The sequence below is a fragment of the Diospyros lotus genome, chromosome 5 (assembly GCF_014633365.1).
Source record: "Diospyros lotus cultivar Yz01 chromosome 5, ASM1463336v1, whole genome shotgun sequence".
Classification (NCBI taxonomy): domain Eukaryota; kingdom Viridiplantae; phylum Streptophyta; class Magnoliopsida; order Ericales; family Ebenaceae; genus Diospyros; species Diospyros lotus.
In genome coordinates this window covers 5,804,278-5,829,667 of record NC_068342.1, presented here as the reverse complement: position 1 = coordinate 5,829,667, position 25,390 = coordinate 5,804,278, and the positions used below count along the sequence as shown (strand labels likewise).

Genomic DNA, 25,390 nt, shown 5'->3' with positions numbered 1-25,390 from the left:
ATTTTTATTTATATTTATTTATAAATTTAAAAAATATTATTATTGTGTGACACCTGCTAAGTTAGCATGAACATATTCTTTCTAAATCGATAGATAAAATTGTATCTAATTGACCTAATTAGGACCCAATTGTCGAAATTAAAAGATTGAATAAAATTATAAATTCAGTAAAAGAATTGAATTATTTTGATGATTAGTCCATTTAGAAAAATATCATACATCATTTTTGTATATTCCAATTTTGTCTTTTTATAAAACTAAAACAAATTTTAATTTATCGTGTATCTCAATAAAAACCCATATACACTCCTCCGTACTTTTCTTACCTACTTTATACATACACACACATATATAGAAAATATATTTATTTTCATATTATTTTTAAATATTTTTAAAGAATTAACCTCACAATTTTTTCAATAAAATATTTATAAAAGTTTTGTGTTTGATAAGTTCTCATTTTTTCAACTTAACCTGAGGTGGAGTGGAGTGAGGTTTAAGCCAAAATGTAACCTCGCAGTTTTGTAGGACTAATCATAAAAATAATTTAATTTTTTTTATAAAATTATAATTTTATTTAATTCTTTTAATTTTAACAATTAGATCTAAATTAACTCAATTGAATATAATTTTACCTAATATATAAAATCGATTTATAAAGAATGTGTTCATATTAACTTATGATATAATGATAATCATATTTATTAAATCTATACATCATAAGTTAGAAAAAAAAATGTGTAAAAAAAAAAATAAACAGATTATGTATAACAAGTTACATTTTTATTAATTTATATGTATATGTAAATCTTATAAATATTATTATTACATGACATCTGATATCTGATATCTGATATACTAAGTTAGCATGAACACATTTCTTTTAAATTGATGGATAAAATTGTAAATTCGTTAAAAGAATTGGATTATTTTGATGATCTGTCCATTTAGAAAAATATCATACTCCATTTTTGTATATTCCAATTTTGTCCTTTTATAAAACTAAAACAAATTTTAATTTCTCTTGTATCCCAATAAAAACCCATACACACTCTTCTTTACTATTTTTTTGGTACTTTATACATAGACACATATATTTATATATATATATATAGAAAATATATTTATTTTCATATTACTCTTAAATATTTTAAAAAAATAGATTTACTAATTATATATTTTCTAATGACAAATTATACATAAATTTATTAAAATATAGTTCTGTAGCATTAAAGTTGGTAATGAATATTCACAGAGCTGTGTACCTCTTATCCAAATTAAAGAGGGTAAGAAGATAACTTCATTCTAAGAATTCATTAGAAGTACTAATAATAGAATAGACTTAAAAAGGATTCAAAGGCCATTAATTGCGCAAGAGACTGAAATTGGAAGAGCCGGTGGGGTAGGTTTGGTGAAGTTGGTGTGAGTTTGATCGCTGACTCCATCTCATCTGCCACCTAACCCAACCAGAGATAGCCACCTTCACCTTGCGTTCCTGATTGGGCCGAGATGGGCCTTCCATATTAAGAGAGCGACACGACAGCCAAGACTCGGCCCGCCACGAAATAAAAAAAAATAAATTATAAAAGAAAAAAGATGCAGCCCGCGACGAGGCCCGCAACTCTCCGCTCCAAATGAAACCCAGATGTGGTCCAAATGAAACCCCCCCCCCCCCCCCCCCGGAAATGAGATTCAAACCTCAATGCGCAACCAGCCATTCAGCCAATCACGTTTCGGAATTGGATCGTCGATTCCCGACCACAAATTCAGATACGGCCTCCGGCACGTGTCGTCTCCGTTTCGGACCGTTCAGATACGTTCCATCCCTTCCTTCACGTGATGCCACGTATACGGTGGACCCCACGCCACCTCTGACATCCCCATCTCTTCTCTCTTCTATCCACACAGTTCTTCTGGAAAGCTCCTTTCGATTTACTGTGTGATGAAACGGAATATTAAGACTAGAAGTAGAAAACGAAGACAGTCGAGGATGATAACAACTCACAGAGTACTCTGTTGACTCTGAATTTCAGTTTCTTTTGTAGCGTTGACGCTATCATTTTCGTGCTTCGAAGGCGAGGTGAAGAAGGCCTTTATGTGAATATCGGCGATGATCTGTTGGGGTTTCTTTAGCTATGTTTGATTGGAACGAACAGGAGGTAAAATCGCAGCTATGCTTCATTCAGGTCTCGTTTGTTGTTAGGTTGGTTTGTTTTTCTCAGCAACCAAAAAGACGGCGACATAATCGAAGTTTGAGATTTCAGGGCAGGCTGTTTATGCCTTTTGAGAGAAGGAAAGCTGGCAATTAACTCTGTTTTAGTTCGTTCTTCCTTCTTGGGAATGAAATAGTCTCAATTGTCTGTAGCTTTTCTTGGTTAAGCTAAATGCTACTCTGTGGAAGAAACAGACCATGAATATTTGAATGAGCCTTTTGTTTTCTTAGTTTTAGGTTTAATATGTATCTTTAGTAGCCCGTTGATTATTATCTCATTGTCGAAGCATTGCAGGCTTCTTTTTTTTTTTTTCTTATTTATGACGAGGAATCTGCAGCTACTACCCCTTGGGGGTGTGCACTGGATACTAATTAACCCAAGCAAAGGTTGTTTAACGTTGCAGTTTTGAACTTCCCTTCCGTTCCTGTCCTCCAGCACTTTCTCACTATCTTACTCTTTTAACTTATTGTTGGAGAATGAGTTTGGGATTGACCTATTTATTGGCAACATCAACTAGGTCATAGTTGCTGTAGCAACTGGACAATGCCACTCATTTTTCTTGCCATCTAGCCCTCAAATGATTCTTCTCTTGCAACTCAACACCTCACCTCCTGCTTCAGGCTTCAGCACAATGAGGTGAATCATCTCAAGCCTCCACAAACTTCTCCAATTCCGTACACTGCTGAAATTTGCTCTGATCTAGCTTAATCACCCTTACTCGCCTTCATTAAAACCATTAATCCAATTTCCTCAAATCTGAACCAAAATTAATAATTTTTATATCATGGAAATCCTCTCTTAATGGCTAATAACATTCCAAAATATGCTTAGTTATCCTTTCAGTTAAGCTCTTAAAAATTGGTCTCGAATCTAGTTGCTTCCTTGAGCGTTTCACCTGCTTCCTGTAGTTAATCCAGCAGTTGACTGCCCCATCTAATTTTTGGTTTAGCCCAACAGCTGATTCCTCACAGTCGAGTGGTAGTCAATTGCTCATCCCTATTGCCTGCTTCTATTCTCTCCTACAACCAACCTTCCACTTCTAGTCAAGTGTAAGTTGATTCACGGGATGTCACATTTTGGTCCAAATGCTTTACCGTTCTTCATCTGTTGCTTCATGCTTCACTTGTTTTGGACAAATATGTCTATAGAACATATAATTTTATCCTTTTTAGAACTATTAAGATGTACCAATACATTTGTTGTTCCACATTCATTGAATAGCTTTGAGAAATATTCTGTCCATCTCTCCTTTTTGGCCCTTTCATTTATTTACCAGTATTTTGTTGGTCTTCGTCTCTTCTAGACTCTTGTTCTTCTTTCCCTTGCTTTATCCAACTTACTTATATCATCCTCTTTGTCTTTTGTGTCAAGTTGGTTTGTACAATTTTTATAAGCATATAATTTTGCTTCACTGTCGACCTTCTTTTGCCTCTCGTTTTGGCTAAATATACATCTTCCAATGTTTCCCATAAGGGCTTGCCTGCCAAGTCTTGTAGCAAGTTTTCTTGATCTTCATTTTTTCTTGTACCTCCTTAGTCCACCACCGTGACTGCTTTTGGTTTGTAGCTTTTCCTTCGACTCTCCTAAAACTACTTTTATTGTATGTTGAATTGTAGTAGCAATCTTCTTCCATGTTAGATTTGTCTCACTTTCCACAACACACTCTCTTCTGTCACATGTTTTTCTTGAAAATAGCTTGTTGTTTACCTTTTAAATCCTACCATTTGATTCTTGGGATTTTTACCTTTAATATGGAAGTAAAGGACAATAAATTAATGTTGAGTGGTTAGGCATTCTCCTGGCATAACTTTACAATCCTTACAAGACAGGTAATCCCTTTGTCTTGTAAGAAAGAAGTCTAAGACTTTGTATATTCATTACTTAAAATGAATTAAAAGCAATTAGATTTACATTTATTAGCTGTTGCCCACATAAACTTTTTAGTTTTAAAGAAATTTGAATTTCAAAGCCTTTTATGAATAGAGTTCTCTAACATATTTAGTATGAGCCACTTTAATTTGTATAATTAGGTTATTTATTCTATTATTTAATGTTTAAGTTCAAGTCATTTTTGAAAATTATTGTGCTGTCTCCATATTCCTTGTCGGTATCTGTACCTCTTGGTGGCAAGTGGTTGTCATTTTCAGAAGTTCCATTTTCTGGACAATGGACTTGAGAGTTCTTTATAATGACATACTGGGAAGAAAGTATTTTTGAAGATTAAGGGGGAGAGAGTAAGACTCCTGCTTGAAGACCCATGAAAAGAAGCAGAGCAGAGAAAAAGACTTGTGATACAGAAAGAGAGGGGTTGGCTTGTTGAAAGCAGAGGCAATAATGATAAGGGGGCTTGGCTGAAGTTTGTTTGCTAATTTTGTACTCTAATCCGAGGTAAAAACGTGAAGAATCATGAAGTACCTCTCCAGTAACAGGAAGGATGTATTCTGAGAAGCAGAGACTTTATGAACTGATATTAAAAGTTCAGTGTAGCCATCAAGAAGTTCTCTGCCTAGCAGTTTTGAGCAACATTGTCTGTATCGTAGCCACAATAAGACCATGTAGCATTATGCTTTGTCTGATATTCTCACTTATTGTTGATTGTTCATTAATGAACATTGTGTTCCCTTGTGCAGCATTCCTCCCTCTCTCTTTTTCTTTCTTACACACATGCACACACACAAGCATGTACAACAGAAATTCGAAAGCTGACAGACATAACTGCTATTGTTGCCTAATTCAAATAGATTATTTTGGAGTATTCTTTGCCAACTGATAGAAGATGCAAATTGCAATCTTCTTGTCACCATATTCTTTTTTCCTTTCATGAGTTCTATTTTCTTTTTCCAGCTTGCAAATATAGTATGGGATGAGGCTGGAGACTCTGATGATCATATTGTGCCTTATCCTGGGGGATGTCTGAAGAAGCCTCCAGGTTTATATCCAGATCACACAGAAAACGAATGTAATCAAGAATCTGCAAATGCTAAGCCAGCTGAGCTGAGGAAAAATGTTACTAAAAGTGATCACCTTGGTGGTAAACAAGAGACCTCTTCACAGTACGACACTGGTGGAACTTGTGCTGGTGGACATAGCAATGATTCACGGTCTAATTTATCGCAAACTGCCAAAACAGATCAGGCTCCAATAGGAAATCAAGTATCTACCAAGTTAAATGAAATTGCCAAAATTCATTCTTTGAGGGATGGTAAGTATGTTAGATTTTGACATATGCGAATCAAAAGAGCATGCTAGATTTTGATATACATGTGAATCAAAAGAGCATATCACCTAACATATTTTTATGTTATATTTAATATTTAATAATTACCGGTTTTAAACAGATGAGAGATCTCAACTAGATAATTGTTCCGAGATTTTCCAGAACCATCATGATGATAAGGAGCCAAGTAATTTTGATGACTATGCCTGGGCTAATATTGGAAGCTTTGAGGATCTTGATAGGATTTTCAGGTAAAAAACATTCTTGATATCCTTATCTACACATCTCAATCAAAAGTAAACCATTATGGTATCCTTATCTGCACATTGCCTATAAGGTAATAATCTTCAGATGCCATTATAGCTCCTTGCTATTTTCCATGAAGCACCATATGTTATCTTTTAATTCTTCAATTTTTGAGGATCTTGGCATTGTTATTGTAGTATTGTTATCAACAGAGAACATGATGCAATACTGTGATAATCAAAATTTGCAGAAGTTGACATTTCCTTTCTGGTTGTGAAGACCTTGTTTTGCTCAAGTAGAATCTTCCAACCAGTTTGATTGGCTAAACGTAAATGGTAAGAAGATATCTCATTTGTATAAATTGTAAATGCGTGAAGTATCGTGATAATTAACTCCAATGTGGATTTCACTGCCACAAAATTTCCTTCATTGATCATGTTTAATAACTATAAAAATTAAGAAAAATTTACACACTAAGATACATGAAACTTTCTTTTGTAGAAGCATTGCACCTACTAGACATACTAGACTATCTGGTACGTTTAGGGCACAGTTAAAGTTTATATTTCTATAATATACTTCATAGTTTTTTTTTTTCATGATATAAGTGTCAAACATGAAATAAACAATATTTTTATATGATTTTGAGTTTGGCTTTGTTGTTTTGTTAATTCATTAATTTTTTATATATTTTAAAATACAATTATTAGTGTGAACAACTGAAGCTATTGAAATGATGGTTTCCAGTTTGCTCATAGATAAGAAGCTTAGACCAGATCAGAGTTTGCTAAAAGTATGCTTGAGCATCCGAATTGAACAGTTTTGCTAAATCGTGTTCATGCTTTTCAATCATACTATTGCTTTTATGGCCTTGAAACATAGTATTTGCTTAGTGTGCTATGAAACATTTAGGCATTATCCTGATCATGTTCAGACATAAACCTTACATTGAACTTCGATTTGATGTTCAAGACTAGGTGTTAAATTATGTAATTGTTGTATGAACAGGATCATGTCCCAATGTTTTGGTTCTAATTTATTTTTCTTAAATTTAACAACTCAATTTTTGCTTCATGTTATTGGAATTCATCTTTTTGAAGGTATGCAGCTGACCTCATATTCTCACAAGTGATATTTTGCAGCAATGATGACCCAATATTTGGACATGCAAGTCTTGAGAATACAGATCAGCTATGGTCATCTTCGAAAGATATAACTAGTTCTCCAGAAAAATCTTTTTCATTATCTGTGGACTCTCCAAGTTCAGATTTGGGAGCTTTTGGGAGTATGCATGAACATTTTAAAGTTAAAACAGAATGTATGCAAGATGAAGACCAGTCTTTCACTCATAGTTGTCTAAGAATGAGCCATCTGACTTCACATCCTGTACAGAATGTACATCCATATGCTGATCAGGTGGACAATGCTGGGCTTAGAAGTAAGCCTATTGAAAAGGAGAAGGTATGTACTGTCAATATGTTATCTAAGCCATTTAAGTTTTGTTTCAATTTTCTAGAAGTGTGCTATTGATCTGGTCTTTATTATCCTGTATTTTCATTTATATATTTAACTGAATATGCATTCTCCTGTTACTTGGCTTTCACAGATCAGCTTGGAAATGCCTGCAGATTGCCTGATGGTCAACTCTCACTTTATTACTGAAAATATCCCAAGTCTGAGTGAAGTTACAGATAAGGTAATTTTTTTTTTTTTTTCATTTCACTCTCAAAATGAAGCAGATTCTTGATTCCTGTGGTATTTTTTTTTCTAGAAAAACATCATCATGTTATGTGTTGTATCCAAAATTTCTGATGGAGAACAAACTAGTAATTGTTGAGGATGTTTGAGTGCCTTCTGTTCCAGTTTAATTGCACTAGGTATAGTTAAACTAGCCAGAGATGCAGTGAATATAGTGATGGATGCCTGGATTGGACCCACTTAATGACCAAATAGGGATATGGGCCTACAAAATGTGTATTGAAAGAAAATTCAAGACATGGACCAGATTGTGATATTGCTTATTGGAACACATTATAATAATGCACTTCTCCTTCAGATGGTCTCTTATGTATATATTTTGTGCATGCATTGCAGTTCAGGAGCTATCTGAACATCCTACCAAAAGCATGGGACTTCCATTTTTCCAACTTTCGGCAATTAAAAATTTTACATATGAAAAAGCTGCCTCTATTCCTAAGTGTACCCGCTTAAATTCCATTTCAGTTCCTCAGTAGTGTCAACAATCATTAGTTGGAGCTGAAATTGTATATTCTAGTTGAATTAAATAATGGACTGACAGGGATTGAGGATTCACGAAGTATGCTACATCATACAAGGGCTGATGGAATTGAGATTCCCATTTTCGATTATTGATGTAACAGGTAGGCTTAGAACTATAATGGTTGGGGGTGTATACATGATTTGCTGGTTTAACAGACATTCTCTTAAAACATCGTAAATGTGGTAAAGAGTGAAACCTTGCCTTCTTCAGCTCTGTTCAAGTTCTTTTATGTTTTCTTCCTTATATATTGCATTGCATCATAAATGAGCCTTATTACTTGCTTCTTGTAAGAATCCCACAATTACAGGACTTTATTCAGAGGTAAATGTAGCATTGAAACATTATAAATTTTTGAAAATATTTTATGTCCCAAATTTTGATTATTTCCCCTCTCCCCTTCATCTTAGCTTTCAAAAATAGTTTATTCTGTTGTTGACATAACAAAGGGACAGAAGTGTTTTTTTATCCCCTCATCAAATCATTTTACTGAAGGATGCAATTGCAAGGGTGTGGTAGTTGTAAGCCTAACAAGCCAATGCCTTTGTAAATTCTTGAATATGATATATTTGTCCCTTCTTGTTGTGCAAGAGTCAAGTTTCAATATACTCAATAAGTGGAGTAGAAGATCTTTTCCCCCTTTTTTAGAGCATAGTTCATGCTTAGGGAAAGATAAACACTTGTTTGCAATCCCCTTCCAACCAATGGATTATTGCCTAATTAAGTGGAGTAATTACCTCAAAAAAAAATACATGGATGCTAATTTTTGTTTTTTATCTGAGACCTTTTCACCAATGAAATTTAGAGAACCAAAAGATTCAAAGAGAAGTTTTCATCACAGTGCCCTAGAATAAGAAATAGATAATAATCACAAAGTGAGGAGCATGGTGCACTAGGGATTCCCTTAATGCACAGTCCCCATTTAATTTAGATTCCGCACATGTTCCCCTCTGAATAATGTAGCCTATACTGAGCGACAAATATATATATATATATATATATAGTGTAAACTTTGATGTTATTAACAACCTACTGATAGTAATCTGAAGTTTCATAACATCTCAAATTTTGTTGGATTCTAAGAACCACTGTTAATATTCATTTTTGATATTTGTTCTTAAGCTTTTTAATCTTGTGTTTTTTTTCCTTCGTATGCTTGAACTCTAAAGTATGTAGTTGGTTTTACATGTACAGGTGAATAATCAGGAAAAGATCTTAAAAACCTGGGTAAAATCAGAAGAAGGATGTGAAGGACAACAGTTGCAGGTTTCAAGTGGCACTGGGTCTCCATGTGGAAGCCACTTACAGCAATATGGCCAAATTACATCTTCTGTCCTTAGTCACCAAATGCAGCTCCAGAGACCAGCTTCCTCACTGTATCAGTATTCCCGCAACTTATTGATGTCCCCTTCTGGGTATGGAAGCGTCCAAAATCAACATTCTACCATGGCCACTTCACCACAAATGCAAAGTGGAGAAGATAATCAGTCAGTGCTTTCTGGTTATGAAGTTTCTATGAGTTCACCTGATTCCTTAAGCAGATCCCCTGGCTCTTCCATAGAGCCTCTCAGAATGACTCCTCAAGAAAAAATTGAAAAATTGAGGAGGCGACAGCAAACGCGGGCACTGCTTGCTATTCAGAAACAGCACCAGCAGTTTAGTCATAACATCTCTAGTAAAGATCATTTTGTTGTCCAGAATAGTCCTCATGAAAATGATATTCAGCTAATCAAGGGAGGGAATGTTGATGAAAATGCTAGTTCCCCACCTTCCTTTGATCCAAACTCACCCATTGAACATGATGACTCCAACAGAATTTCCATGACAGTTGATGATGGTTGCTCAATTAAAGATGCAATTCTTCACCACCTTCAACATATTATTGCGAAAGTAAGTTATTTTTGTGAGCAAAATTTACCTTTGGCACAACAATATCAACTTTCTTTTTAGTACTACCTAAGCTATGTATTTTCACAGTTGGACATCCAAATAAGACTTTGCATACGTGATAGCTTGTTTCGATTGGCTCAGAGCTCAATGCAAAGGCAGCATCCCAGTGACACAAGCAGTACAAACACAAATCTCCGAGCTGAACATGAATTCGTCACCAAAAAGGAAACAGCAAGTCATAACAGGTTCTTTAACCAGAATGCAATTAATATTATTTGAGTAACGTGGAGGTCTCTAAGTGCGTTTGTCAAGTAGTTATTAAACTATGTAGATAGATTAAAAATTAAGTGGTTGATACCATCCCAAGGTTATTTACAGTAATAGACTAAAAATATATTTTGGACAGATAGAAAACCAGAGAAAAAACAAAATAAAAGAAGAAAAAGAAATGATATGAAAACAAGGTGGCTTAGGATTATTGGCTCTTAGATTACTTGATGGTAATAAGGTGGGAAGAAAGCATCCATTAAAATAAGTTTACTATTTGGTGAATGTGTTTCCTCATCTGTTTTAGTGGGAATAAGACTTTATAGATTCTTGTTTCCTTGCCTGTTTATGAATCAATATCTGATGTAAAAATAAAAGCATGACAGAAGTACATAAATTATGATCATAACTCTTAGATATGTATATCCATTGTATTATTTGTGGATTCTTAATTCCTGCTGGATCTGTGAAATGAGTAAAATTGAGGTTAAAGCTAGAATATATGACAAAGATATTGATGACAGACAGATCCAAAAAATGTTCAATACAATAGGTGGTCATCTGCAAACTTGATTAGAGATTTGGTTATCAGTCTTGGTTAAATCTTTCTACATTTTCTTCAGCTTTGTACGTTATAGTTGCAACTTACACCACATTAGGATAGATTTTGACTTTCTAATAGGGAAATCTTCTCCTGTCAAACAATGCTAGGATATTGTACCCCTTGATACTATTGCTTGAGCAAAGGATATATTCCTTCTGTTGCTTGCAATTTTCTATTGTTGTTGTGTCCAAAACAACACGCTCATCACGTTTCAAGGGTATCTAATCGAACATGGATTTGTAACAGGGATTTCCAACGCCTATCTTGTTCCTAATTGATCTCAATCCTGTCTGCATCTCAAATTCCAGATTTGGCTGGAATTGGAGATTCACAGCACGGTCATGGTTTTTGATCTTGTGAGGTTAATTTTTGTGTTTTTCATGGCCTAATTTCTTTACAGTCGATTATTGGAAATGTGTATCAAAAATACCATTTTACTGTCCTCCGTCCCATATGTAAGACTTGTTAAGTTGTTTGGTCTGATTCAAACCCATTTGTCTAAAATTTGAGTTCGAAGTTGCCTACTTGAATTGCTTGTTATGTCTCAGGTAGTTATTTCTGCAATCTTTTGGGCTCCATTGTTTTTGATCCGATGGCTAATATTGAAATCTGAATGCACTGTTATGTTCTTGATTATGTCTACTTTGACACCTATTTTTTGATTTGTCTCAATTTGAACCATTTCAGATTGTATTCAAGTCCAAAGTAGGCTACCTGACCAATCTGATGTGTGTTTCAACCAACTTCAGGGTCGAAAATCTTTTAATTTGCTTGACAATTTCTGGTGAAATTGGGTCTCATGGGTTTGTCTTCATGTTGTCTATGAAACCTAGTATTGGGTTTGGCCCAATTTGGTTCTTATCTTACGCTTAAAGTTGGCTTCTTATCTTAGGGAATGACCTATTTAAGCAATTTTGAAGCATTACACTTAGGCCCCTTTTCTTTATAAATTCACTGTTGGCCCTCTTAAATTCCTCTCGAGTCTCAATAATTGTCCAATTATCACCAAGCTCCCATATTCCTTAAAATTTTTGAATATTACACCTCATATTTTTGACATCCAAATCAATGTATAATAGGTAGATATTGTGCAAAATCCATATATGATTAGGTGTATACTATGTGAAATCCATGTAGGAATAGGCATATATGATGTGCTTGTATATATGCTGGGGGGGGGGGGGGGTGGAAATAGACAAAAAAACAAAGGTGAGAAGGAGGGGGGGGGGGGGGTGGAAATAGACAAAAAAACAAAGGTGAGAAGGAGGGAGGGAGGTGGCCAAATTGTTGTAGAACCTTTGTCAAATTACCCTAGCAAATGCCAGGTGGCGTAATTGTTGAAAAATGGTAGTTCTTATCAAAGGCTAGGTGTTAACGTGCAGCTATGGGTTGCCTGCCTAGGCGCTGAACGCATGCACCTCATGTTGAGGAGCAAGGCACACACCTCTTGCACCTATAGCATAGTTATAGCTTGATTTGTTAATGGAGAATCTGTTTTCTCGTCAATATGAAAGCATAATCGCAGATTGAGGTGAGCCAACTGATGGTGAGGTCTGCTGGCCTTGTCACACTCTGGAAGCTCACGTGCTGGCAAGACTCCCATGACAGTGCATGGGCTTGCCCCTGGTGACCTGTTTTTCACTGGCAGTGTCACTGGAGGCAGGTGAACCACCTCTGATGAATATTCTTTCATTTTTTCTTTTTGTTTGTGTTCTATTAAATTTTCTGTCAGTAGTTCACTGTTCACACACTGGGTTTACTTTTTTTTTTCTTTGTTTTTCATTGAACCCGTATGGGCTATGGCAACCTGATTTTCTTTATTTTTCTTTGATTTTCTTTCCAGCAACTTGGTTTGCAATTTCTTTTTGAATTTTTTTAGTATTTTTGTTTCAATGCATTTTTGTTTGTTGGGTGTTCACTATTCTGTAATTTTAGCTATTTTTGTTTTTTTATTTGTGTGTGTTTACTTTATTTCACTGATTTTCTTTTTTTTTTTTTTGGTTTTTTACACTGAATTATTTATGATGTTTTTATGCAACAATAAAGCTATTCTATGTTCCTTGTCTTCTAATTTATTTATTTATTTTTTGTTACTTTTATGTTTGAATTAAATAATAGTAGTTGCTATTTGTTATTTGAATTAAACAATACTTTTATGTTTGTAATATAGTTTTGGTTATTTGTTATTTATGACTTTGCAAGTTTGCATTTATCTCTTTATAGGTATATATTGAAAACAATGATCTATAAGTATTGTTTGATTTTGAACATCAACAAAATTATAAGTGTTCTCAAGTGTATTCCAACCATAAGAATATTGCTCATTCCTAATTGAGGTAAATTTGAATTAAAAAGAATTGAGTCCGGATAAAGGAAAATGGTTGTGTTAGGTAGCTGACAGTCAACGTAAAACTTAGTCGGATCCAAAACATGAACTCTAGACAAATTATGAAAAAACGTTTGGGCGTGGGCGTAACCTTTCATAGCGACGCGTTACACTACTCGTGTGTAGTGTCAAGTGAGCTAGAGCTGCTGCATCGGCGCCCGGATGTAGTGACAAATGAGCAAGGGTTTCCGCATTTGCTTGGACGGATGTGGGTAAAGAAGTTAGTCCAACATCAACATCAAAATCAAAATCAAAATCAAAATCAAAATCAAAATCAAAACCAAAAACAAAATCAAAATCAAAATAAAAAACAAAATCAAATTCAAAGTCAAAGCCAAAAACAAAATCATAGATTAAGGATTAGGTCATGGAACATAGGAACATTAACAGACAAAGTTATGGAAGTGGTAGATATGATGATTAGGAGAAAGATTAATATTATGTGCCTTCAAGAGACGAGATGGGTAGGGAAAAAAGCAAAAACTTTGTCAGAAAATGGATATAAAATATGGTACAGGAAATGATCGAGCAAAAAATGGAGTGGGGATCATTATGGATAAAAGCTTAGTAGATGAGGTAGTGGATGTAAAGAGAATAGGGGATAAGATTATTATGGTAAAGGTTATTCTAGGAAGAATGACTATGAATATTTTTAGTACATATGCACCACAAGCGGGGTTAGGTGAGGAGATAAAAGCAAAATTCTGGGAGGACCTAGAGGGACTCATACAAATGATACCAAGAGGAGAGAAAGTGATTATAGGAGGTGACTTAAATGGTCACGTGGGTAGATACGAAAACGGCTATAGAGAGGTACATGGAGGGTATGGATTCGAGGAAATTAATAATGAGGGTAAGTCTATTCTAGATTTTGCAATGGTATATGGGCTCATCATAACCAATAATAGGTTCAAAAAACGGGACGAACACTTAATCACATATAAAAATGTCACATCAAGCACCCAAATAGATTACTTCCTCATGAGACAAGAGGACCGGGTATGTTGTAGGGATTGTAAGGTGATACCGGGAGAGTGTTTGACTACTCAACATAGATTTCTAGTACTTGACGTCCAAGTAAGAAATTGGAAGAGAAAAAATCACATAAAACAAAATTCAAGAATCAGGTGGTGGGATTTAAAAGGGGAGAAACAACTAATCTTCAAAGAAAAAATAAGGGGTAGAAGAGAATGGAATGGAGAAGGACAGACAAACCAAATGTGGAGAGAAATGGCTAATGCCCTGAGAAACATAGCAAAGGTAGTGCTTGGAGAGACAAATGGTAGAGCCCCTAACCTTAAGGAGTCTTGGTGGTGGAATGAAGAAGTGCAATTGAAAATTAAAAATAAGAAAAATTGCTATAAGGTTGTATATCAGTGCAACAATGAAGAAAATCAAAAAAATTATAAAGAATCAAAAAAGGCAGCAAAAAAAGCTGTTAGTGAAGTAAGGTCAAAAGCATACGAGAATCTATATAAACGACTTGATACAAAAGATGGAGAAAGGGATATATATAAATTAGCTAAAGTAAGAGAAAGAAAAATAAGGGATTTAAATCAAGTGAAATGCATAAAAGATGAAAATCAAAATGTATTAGTGAATGAGGGAGCGATTAAGGAGAGATGGAAGGAGTATTTCACAAAATTATTCAATGATGATGGCGACACAAGAGTTAGGTTGGGACATCTTAGTAACTCCGAAGGGAACGTGAGCTATACATTTTATCGACGCATAAGTCCAAATGAAATAAGACAAGCATTAAAAAAGATGAAAAATCATAAGGCGGTGGGACTGGATAATATACCAATAGAAGCATGGAAATGTATGGGAGAAAAGGGTATCTTCTGGCTAACGAAATTATTTAACGCGATTCTTAAATCAAAAAATATGCCAGATGAGTGGAGGAAGAGTATTTTGGTCCCTATATATAAGAATAAAGGAGATGTTCAAAACTGTGAAAATTATAGAGGAATTAAGTTGCCATATCATGAAACTCTGGGAGAGAGTAATAGAGCAGATGCTCAGAAAAGAAACAGAGGTCTCAGAAAATCAGTTTGGTTTCATGCCTGGTAGGTCAATAATGGAAGCTATATATCTACTGAGGCGCCTAATGGAAAGGTATCGGGATCATCAGAAAGACCTGCATGTGGTGTTTATAGATCTAGAAAAGGCCTATAATAGGGTCCCTAGAGAAGTATTATGGAGGGTTTTAGAGAAGAAAAGAGTCCGAATAGCCTATATACAAGCTCTTAAGGACATGTATCATGGTGCAGAGGCAAGGGTCAGAACATGCGGAGGGGATACTGAACCGTTTAGAATTACAATAGGATTGCATCAAGGTTTTGCACTAAGTCCATACTTATTTGCTTTAGTAATGGATGAACTCACTAAAGATATTCAGACAGATGTGCCATGGTGTATGCTATTTGCAGACAACATAATGTTGGTGGATGAAACAAAAGGAGTGAACACTAAGCTTGAGTTATGGAGAAACAATTTAGAATCTAAGGGATTTAAATTAAGCAGAAAGAAAACAGAATATATGGAATGTAAATTTAGTAAGAATGCAAGAGTGGAGGATGTTATAATAGAATTGGAAGACCAAATCTTACAAAGAAAAGACCATTTTCGATATTTGAGATCAGTGATTCAAAAAGATGGAGAAATTCACGAGGATGTCACACATAGAATTAAGGCAGGTTGGCTAAAATAGAGAAATGCATCGGGAGTGTTATGTGATGGTAAAATCCCATTAAAATTGAAAGGAAAATTCTATAGGACAGCCATAAGACCAGTTTTGTTGTACGACTCAGAATGTTGGGCAGTCAAATACCAACATGAGCAAAAGACGAGTGTAGCGGAGATGAGGATGTTAAGATGGATGTGCGGCCATACAAGAAAAGATAAAATTAGAAATGAAGTTATTCGTAATAAGATAGGAGTAGTGCCAATAGAGGAGAAGATGAGAGATATTAGACTAAAATTGTTTGATCATGTGAGAAAGAGACCAAGAGACGCTCCTGTGAGGAGAGTTGATGAAATGGAACAATTAATCAAAAAAAAGGATAGAGGCAGACCTAAGCAGACTTTGAGGGAGACATTAAAATTTGATATGAAGTGTATGGATCTCAATAAAGATATGACAAAAGATAAAAATACATGTAAGTCTAGAATTCATGTAGCCGACCCCACATAGTGGGATAAAGGCTGGATATGTTGTTTGTTGCTATTGAAATCCATTCTTCTAAAGTATTACTATATTGATTTCGTACTATGTTGATGCTAGTTAAAGTGTCTAATTAATGGTGAGAATACAAAACGCCCATTAAAAACCCGGGGCATAAAAACCGGGCCTCAAATGTTTGGTTCAATGCCTCACTCACTCAGAGGTTCACCGAAGGAGACATGCTTTTCACAATTGCCCTGGTGCAATTTTACCTCTCCTAGCCCTGGAGCTTGCCCCCACTTTGCCTTTTGAAACACTGTCCAAGAGAGAGATTTTCTCAACATATCTTCTAGATTTTTTAGCTTACTCTTACCTATTGACCATAAATCAAGTGATAACTCTGGACCTTCTGCTTCTTCACCCAGATCCCTAAGTCTTTCAACTGAGGATGAATATCCTTCTCCAAATTTATCCATGGGTCTACAGCAACACAGGTTTTCTTCTTTCTAAGTGCCAACATACATGCATCACTAATTCCCAAACTAAACTTCTCATTGCTGTAATTGAGATATCTAGCTTTCTGTCTTTCATATGTTTATTCCTAGTTCATTTATGCTATGACCACACTATGTAATGTTGAACATTGCACTACATGTTGTTCATCACTGTCTATTGTAAACCCGACTTTTCCTGACATCTCATAGTTCCTGTGTCGTTATCATATTGTTAGGTTTACTGGAATGGCTGATGGGGAGACAAAGACCAACTCAATAGACCGAACTGTGGCCCATCTGCTATTTCACAGACCTCTGGAATTTTCAGGAAATTATCCTGAGACACTAGAATCGCCAGCATCAGTTAATCTCCAATACAAAAGAAACACTACGGGTTTACTTAGCTCGCCAAGAGGGCTCTTCCCTGACAATTATGAATGCAAGCAAGAACAAGACGACCTGTTTTGCGATGGATCAAAAGATCCCCAGTTGTTTGCCGAAGGAAGTCAATCCAAAAACAGCCCCTGCATAGAAAACTCTGAGATTACATCAACTAATGAAGCAGCAGACAGAGGGGGAGGGGGTCTTGAGATTGAAACATCCCAATGATTGAATTATCTAATAAGAGGGTAATTCCTTCCGTTCTCTCTCCCATGATTTTGATATTTACATTTATACAGATTCTACGGATCCCCACTGGTAATGAGGTGTTTTTCATGGTCAGCCGACTGGATAATCTTCTTCCAATATTGCTCAAGATCGCTTAAAGATCATACCCAGAAGGGAGTCTTTATCCAAGAAGCAATGTATCTATATTTCCTTTTGCAAGATCCCTAAAAGCCTGACTGTCGTTGTCCGATGCATTTAATCCTATACTCTATGCCCCTGTGAGAGGTGATGCCTCTTCAGTTACCGTTTCTTTGTGTGACATTCCAGTGTTTGTTTTGTGTGTTTCCATGAGCATAGAAATATACATACATGTGATCTTTACTTTTCAATTAACGGGGGTATGCGTATTATGAGAACATGGTTTTCCCACTAGGTTATGTTGATTAGTCCTCTTTGAGTTTGCCGTTTTGATTCTTCTCTTGGTTGTGATATTTTCGGTCACCAATTGTGAATATGAACCGTTGACCATAGTGTCAGAGAAGTCTCCAAATGTACTTCAATCACTGGATTTGTGGGCTTCGGCATATCTATTCACTTTGAATTTCAAGCAAAATGCGACAATATTTCACAGTTTTGATGGAAACTAGGCAAGTGTTGTCATCCACTTGTATCTCTCTCTCTCTAGATAGTTTTTCTTTCTATTTTTTGTTTTTGTTATCTTTTTATTATGAGGAACATGCAGTTATTATCATTTAACAGTACATTGCATTATATTGGGTCTATAAGCATGATGAGGACATGTTTAGTTTCTCTACATGGTATTGGGATCGTGGCCATGTTTAGTCTATTTTTTGACAAACTTTCCAAGATATGTGACTGATTTCAATTATCTTTACAAAGCATAGGGATATTTCTTTACATTTTTTTTGGACAATTTCATGTACAGTCTCTCAACTCTCTTTATATAATGACAAATGTTTAATTGCACAAATGTTATAACATTACATAATTGTATGAAGACCAAGGTCTGTGCACTTAAAAAGTCAATGTCGAGGGTAAAAACAATACTTAAAAAACATAAAATTATCATTCCATTTAATAACTCGAAATTGTGCATATGTAGTATTAATGATTTAATATAATATTAAGGTAGTTAAAATGTTCTCATAAAAGTCTTATGGTTAAGATAACAGAGATATTTATGTGGTTATATCTTATAACACTATTTGTTAATTTTTATGTATGCTTAGATGAATTTAGATAGGAAAGATTATGGACCACTTACGAGAGGGAGTTTCAATTAGGTTTAATTGCATTTTTAGCTCCTTATTGTCAAAATTTTTTGTTCAAGTCTCGGTGAAGAATCAGCTTCAATCAGTGATTTTTAATTCATTAAACTAAATATATGGATGGTTGAACAAAGTAGCCCCACAAGCCACCGGCCACCCATTCTCGTGGCATGTGATGTGACAATAAATATATTATTTTAATAATTTTTTAAATGAATGTTAAACAACAATATATTTAATCTTTATTCCACTAGTTTTTTAAATAGATGTTATTTCAGTATTTTAATATTAAGAGGAGGAGAATTTTTAGCAATGTCGCATTTTAATATTATCTAGAAAAATTATATTTTATAAGCATTATAGCTTAAAGTGTTAATACATACTCATGGTTCAATTAAATCTTGAAAAACATATAAGGTAGCTCAAAATAGAGAAATAAAAAATATATTGATGGGAGATCTTCAAAGAATCACACGTAGAGTCCTAAAAGGAGTTTTTTTAAGAATTTGTTAGGATTTTTATACAAGAGTCCACAGTTATGTTGCCGACGCTCGACTATTCACCAAAAAAATTACTAAGGATACATAAACATACTCATAATTCATTCCATCATTTTACAGAAGAGTTCACTGTTTTAGTTATTTACTAGGGGTTTACTTAGCTTGCCAAGAGGGCTCTTCCCTGACAATTATGAACGCAAGCAAGAGCAAGACCTGTTATGCCATGGATCAAAAAATTCCCCAATTGTTTGCCGAAGGAAGTCAATCCAAAAACAGCCCCTGCATAGAAACCTCTCTGATTACATCAACTAATGAAGCAGCAGACGGAGGGGGGAGGGGGTCTGGAGATTGAAGCATCCCAATGATTTGAGTATCAAATAAGAGGATAATTCCTTCCTTTATCTCTCCCATGAATTTGATATGTACATTCAATACAGATTCTACGGATCCACTGGTAATGAGGTGTTTTTCATTGTCAGCCAACTGGATAATCTTCTTCCAATATTGCTCATGATCGCTTGAAGATCATACCCAGAAGGGAGTCTTTAACCAAGAAGCAATGTATCTATATTTCCTTTCGGAAGATATTAACCATTCCAAACCCCTAAAAGCCTGGCTGTCGCAGTCCGGTACATTTAATCCTGGTTATTTTGTGTGTTTCCATGATATCTTCAGTCACCAATTGTGAATATCGACAATTGAATTTGGGCCATAGTGTTAGAGAAGTCTACAAATTTACTTCTACCATTGGATTTGTGCCCTACGGCATATCTATTCACTTTGAATTTCTAGCAAAATGCGACAATATTCCACACAGTTTTGATGGAAACTAAGCAAAGTGTTGTCATCCACTTGTATCTCTGTCTCTCTAGAAAGTTTTTCTTTCTTTTTTTGTTATCTTTTTATTATGAGGATCATGCAGTTATTATCATTTAATAATACATTGCATTTCATTGGGTCTATAAACATGTTGAGGACATGAGAGTTATCAAATTGGACCCGGGTGTTAAATGCAAGGACAAAAATAGACCCTTGTTTTAAGTCTCGGTGGAGAATTTGCTTCAATCAGTGATTTTTAATTCATTAAACTAAATATATGGATGGTTGAACAAAGCAGCCCTTGTAGAGCGTTGCCCCACAACCCACAGACCACCCATTCTCGTGGCATGTGATGTGGCAATAAATATATTATTTTATTAATTTTTTAAATGGGTGTTATTTCAGTATTTTTTAAATATTTAATTCTATTTTGATGTTAAATATTAAGAATTTAAATAATAATTAAGAAAATTGTAGTGGTGGTTTAAGTGATGATTCATTATTTATGGTAATTATGAGATCATAAATTCGATTTTTAATAGAAAAGCTTCTAAGGAGCAGAATTTTAATCCGCATGCACTCTTGTGTAATGGCTTTTAATTTTATTTTTTAGCTATTTAGTGATTTCAACTTTTTTTTATCACTTTGGTTTGAGAATTATTTTTTTTTCTGTAAATAAGAATTTCATAAAATCAATCAAAACGATCTATAGCTCTAAGTTAAGACATGATTTGACTCTCACAACAAAAAAAATCAAAAAAGTTAAAGTGCAAAGGAATTTACACTCTTATTAATAATAATAAAAAATAAAATATACAAATATTAGGAGAAAATATCCATATGTGTTACATTCTAAAATCTTCTAGAGAAACCACATTCTATAAGCATTATAATTTAAGGTGTCAAAGCATACTCATGATTCAATTAAGTTCTCGTGAAACATGAAAAGTGACTCAAAATAGAGGAATAGACGAAAGTTCACAGTTGAGTTGTCAACCCTCGGCTACTTACCAAAAAAATCACTGAGGGTTCATAAATATACTCATAGTTAAGACCATCGTTTTACACGAGAATTCACCGTTTTAATTATTTAAATAAAATATTTAAACTCACTTAGTGCATAAAAAATTTGAAGTTAATTTTTGGAGTTTCTAACTTATCTAAGTTGTGCAGTTGAGGTTACTGAATACTCTTTTTGTTTCCTATATATTTAACATTAAATTCAATTCAACTTGGGTTAAAGGTAAAGAGGAATGTTACACTCTCAATTAAATATCACAAATAATCTTCCTAAATTGATATCACACCTCAAAATTTATAATAGTTTTATTTAAAAATAATAATAAAAATAAAAATAATATTAATTTTAAGTAAAATTATTATAAAGAGTTTGTGTGTCTATTAACCTGTAAAAATCATTTGTGAGAGTTATACAAGCGGGTTGTAGCATATTTCAAAATTAAATGCCAAACGGGGCGGCCAAGCCATCATATCATTCATAGTGCATTAATTTAATTCAATTCCGTAGCGAGGCAACGTCTCATCCCGTTCAAATTTGTCGGTCAAACCCAATGGAAATGGGGATCACATCAACATCATTCAACTAGTGGTTATTAATCTAATCTTTCATATTTCTAGAATGAAAAAAATCTAATACTACTACTTACTACACTGATGGAGTCTCTTGTCACAAAGCTGATGACGAGAGACATGATGACAACATCTAATTGATCATATCGAAAACAATTAAGTAACGAATTATAAAACAATCAATCAAAATCATGATGACACGGCCAAAATACAAATTGGGATTTAGCCAAAATACAAATTGGGACTTAGGTGTCTTGAATAAACGTAATATATACAAATTGGAATGTGAACACTTATACTTTTTAAGTTTTTAGCGTTATAATATATAAGAAGGGTAAGGAGGGACAGGCATGAATCAAAATAGAGAAATTTTCATTAGTTAATAACATTGACTAAAACTTTCCATACTGAATATAGTTTAAAAAAAATTCCAAGTCATCAGTACTTCTAGAATAGAATGGTTTGAGTAGTGAATTATTCACCGGCATGGTTGCTCAAAACACAAAAGTCTACTACATCCTAAAATTAAGGGGGAATGTATCTTTGACAAATCATTTCTTCAACTTGTCTCAGCGTGTGTGTGTGTGTGTATATATTTAGTATAGACCAAGTAATTATGGTTGTATACTTATACTAGGTTGCTGCAAAATCATCCAAAAGGAAGAGATCGAGATGGATCCGGGATTGTACAAGGCAGCCATGGAAGGCGATATCAAAGTGCTTAGGGAACACAAGGACCAGCTCTGCCATCAATTCACCCGAAGAAGCAACACTGTCCTCCATGTGGCTGCCCAGTTTCAGGACAACAAAGAATGTGTCAAAGAAATGCTGATTTTGCAGCCATCTCTACTTAGGAAGGTGAATTCCAAAGGGGAGACTGCCCTTCATATTGCAGCCAAGAGAGGGTGCCGCGATACAGTCGAGGAGCTTCTTGCTTTTGCGAAAAAGCTAGCCGATCTTGAGAGCAACGTTGCAGTCACCAAGGAGCTTTTGCGGATGCCAACGTTGGAGGAGAAAGACACTGCCTTGCACGAGGCTGTTCGCAACAATCATCTTGGTGTAGTTGAGTTGTTGCTAGAAGAAGATCCAGACTTGTCCTATGCTGCCGCCAACAGTGCTGGAGAGACTCCACTTTACTTGGCTGCCGAGAGGCACTACCATGAGATTGTCTCAGCAATCTTAGGAGGAAGTTGCCGAAATCAAGCTTATGGCGGCCCAAATGGAAGAACAGCCTTGCATGCCGCGGTGATTGCTGAGTGCTCAAGTAAGGAACAATATTCATACTTGCAAATTTATATTACAATACAATATGTTCAAACTGAAACACATACAAGTTGATGATATATATATCGTTTCCTTGAATTTCCTTTTTTCCCAGTTTATACATAAAGGGGCCATGGTAGGCATTACCCATTATATATTATTAACTTTTAATTTATTTTTGGTCGTCTCAGATTGTGTGGAAATGATACATGATAAGAAGCCAGATTTAATCAAAAAAGCAGACTCTTGCGGATGGACACCACTTCATTTTGCTGCACGATTTAGCTTCGATGCACAAGTCAAGCAGCTCCTTAAGATGGATAAATCCACGGCATACGATGTAGATAAAGACGACGAGATGACACCTCTTCATTTGACGGCTAAATGGGGCTCAGCTGTCACGATGCAAAAGCTTTTATCCAAGTGCCCAGATTGCTGGGAGATTGTCAATAAGAGGGGTCAAAATATTCTTCACATCGCAATACAGAGTGAAAATGCTGGTGTGATCAAGTTTCTCCTACAAAATTCACCTCTCATTAGCAATCTCCTAAGCGAGAAAGATCAGGACGGAAACACACCTCTCCATATACTCGCTGCTTCCAACTGCGATATACCTGAACTCATAGGACACCCAGCAGCAGATAAAGGTGCATTTAACAAGAAAAATCATACTCCAAGAGACGTAGCATCTATTGATGCGTGCAGATCAAATGAGGTAAGGGCATATACCTACTTTACCCCTAAATATACATAGATGCCTAGCTAAATGTTTTAGTAAAAATTTGTACACAGATACGTACATATAGAAACCCTATTATTTGGTCTCGTCTATATGTGATGAAAAGAAGCACAAAATTACGCAGGCCTACTCCATCAAAGAAGCATTAATCAAAGCAAATGCCAAGCTGGGTAGCAGAAACATAGTTTTGGAAGACAAGAACCGGTTTGAAAACTGGAAGAAGGCTCGCTTACCAGACACAAACGGAATAAAGGAGCAGTCAAGTAAAGGATTGGATACCACAATCATAGTGGTCGGACTTACAGCCTCTGTAACCTTCGCAGCCGGTTTCACACTCCGAGCTGGCTACGAAGGCCCAAACGAAGTAATAAGAAGAGCAGCATTCAAAGCATTTGTCATCTTTAACACAGTTGCCGTGACATTCTCCATTTGTGCCTTGTTCCTCTTCGTAATATCACACTACTACGCGGTGGAGCGTAAGAAAGACATTCGAGTGGGTTTTGGCTTCTTTTTCACCTTAATAGCGCTGGGGGCAACGGCGGTTTCTTTCATCACAGGAAGCTTTGCTGTTTTGGCCACTTCATTAGGTTTCCGCCTTGTTGTTTGTGTCATTGGCTGTTTTCCATTCCTCGTCTACTATATTTCACTCCGCAAGTTGTTCCGGGACTACATTTCCGACCCTACCTGTTGATAAATTGCTGGCAGCCATATGATGTCTCTGCAGCTGGAATTCGTTGGAATTGTGCTGGAAGTTGTCTGGTGTTTGGTTTCTTTCTTTTTAATGTTACAGCGCATCGCTTAGTGGGGTTAGGGGAAGATTTTTTTTTTTTTTCTTTTTTGCTTGCTTTGATAGGCCGATGGAGTTGCGGAAATTTCCATGTCTTAGACCATGCTTTATGATTGTTTTGCTTGATGTTTTGAAGTAAGAAACTAAATTTTATATTGTGAAATGGCCTGTCAAACGCTGGTGACGTGAAGGGGAACAAACAAATTTAACAAAATTTTATTAATTTCAATCCACGAACAAAATCTCCTCAATTTGTAAGAATTTATGAGGAAGCTAAATATGTAAGTAATCGTCCAAATTGATCAAAACCAATCACACAAGACACAAAATTTTTACATGAAAAATCTATTCAAATCGAAGAGTATAAACCACATGACTAAAGGTCCATCAAAGAAACTTTACTATAATTAATTGATTGTCTACAAATAACTCTCACTTTTACAAATCAACAACAATAACTTCAATGAAAAAGGAATCCAATAGCAACAATCAACAAAATGATAGAAGGAATGGGGGAAGAAATCACCAAAAACACAATTTTTGTTCCAACCGAACATATAATACTTGCAAGTCTTCAAATTCAAATCCAACCGTCGAGGTTGAAGAACGATGGGTCTAGCAACTCCTGTTCAAAAATCAGATTGATCGAATCGTTAATTGCTTCAGGTCATCAAAATGATCAAAGTTGGAAACACCTGAAAAATAATTTCATCTCAAAACAAAGTATTATTCTGAGCATAAATAATATATTTATAGAATACAAAAATAAGATTTGACCGTTCAGATTAAAGCTCCACAAGTATAGAGTAATCAGTCCAAAAATCGTGAAGTTCAGAGCATGGGATACTTTGGATTGGCTCTTTGGTTACAACTGTCTTTTTTTTTTTTTTTTTCTTTTTCTTCTCTCTTACTATTTCTCTCTACAACCCTATAGGCTATAGCACAATATTGGGCCCTAAAATGGGTTTTTGTCCACCAAATTTGAGCTTTTCTTCTCATAATATGGGAGCCCAACCCAACAAGTGATTAGCTA

At 35.2% G+C, this 25,390-nt stretch overlaps 2 protein-coding genes across 5 annotated transcripts; both read left to right on the top strand.

The window, feature by feature from the left end:
• Positions 1-1,902: 1,902 nt before the first annotated feature.
• On the top strand, positions 1,903-18,034 carry LOC127801734 (protein LNK2-like). Of its 4 annotated transcripts, XM_052337105.1 has the most exons (10): positions 1,904-2,159; positions 5,058-5,415; positions 5,552-5,681; positions 6,777-7,137; positions 7,283-7,372; positions 9,149-9,844; positions 9,932-10,089; positions 16,693-16,761; positions 16,998-17,390; positions 17,486-18,034. In XM_052337105.1, the coding sequence occupies exons 1-9, from the start codon at positions 2,136-2,138 to the stop codon at positions 17,368-17,370; spliced, it is 2,259 nt and encodes a 752-aa protein (XP_052193065.1). In that variant the 5' UTR covers positions 1,904-2,135; the 3' UTR covers positions 17,371-17,390; positions 17,486-18,034. The 4 variants fall into 4 exon arrangements, with proteins under 4 accessions (XP_052193066.1, XP_052193065.1, XP_052193067.1 ...); XM_052337106.1 differs by lacking the exon at positions 17,486-18,034 and having other exon boundaries at positions 1,903-2,159; positions 16,998-17,453; XM_052337107.1 differs by having other exon boundaries at positions 1,905-2,159; positions 6,819-7,137; positions 16,998-18,034.
• A 4,206-nt stretch (positions 18,035-22,240) lies between these two features.
• Positions 22,241-24,520, top strand: LOC127801736 (ankyrin repeat-containing protein At5g02620-like). The gene is made up of 3 exons (XM_052337109.1): positions 22,241-22,832; positions 23,023-23,546; positions 23,695-24,520. The coding sequence occupies exons 1-3, from the start codon at positions 22,241-22,243 to the stop codon at positions 24,259-24,261; spliced, it is 1,683 nt and encodes a 560-aa protein (XP_052193069.1). The 3' UTR covers positions 24,262-24,520.
• The last annotated feature ends 870 nt before the right edge of the window (positions 24,521-25,390 follow it).

Excerpts from the sequence above, each read along its gene's own strand:
- LOC127801734 (XM_052337105.1), top strand. The coding sequence starts at position 2,136 with ATGTTTGATTGGAACGAACAGGAG. Across the intron at positions 2,160-5,057 it reads TTGATTGGAACGAACAGGAG|CTTGCAAATATAGTATGGGA; the intron begins GTAAAATCGCAG and ends TTCTTTTTCCAG. Across the intron at positions 5,416-5,551 it reads AATTCATTCTTTGAGGGATG|ATGAGAGATCTCAACTAGAT; the intron begins GTAAGTATGTTA and ends GGTTTTAAACAG.
- LOC127801736 (XM_052337109.1), top strand. The coding sequence starts at position 22,241 with ATGGATCCGGGATTGTACAAGGCAGCCATGGAAGGCGATATCAAAGTG. Across the intron at positions 22,833-23,022 it reads GGTGATTGCTGAGTGCTCAA|ATTGTGTGGAAATGATACAT; the intron begins GTAAGGAACAAT and ends TGGTCGTCTCAG. Across the intron at positions 23,547-23,694 it reads ATGCGTGCAGATCAAATGAG|GCCTACTCCATCAAAGAAGC; the intron begins GTAAGGGCATAT and ends AAAATTACGCAG.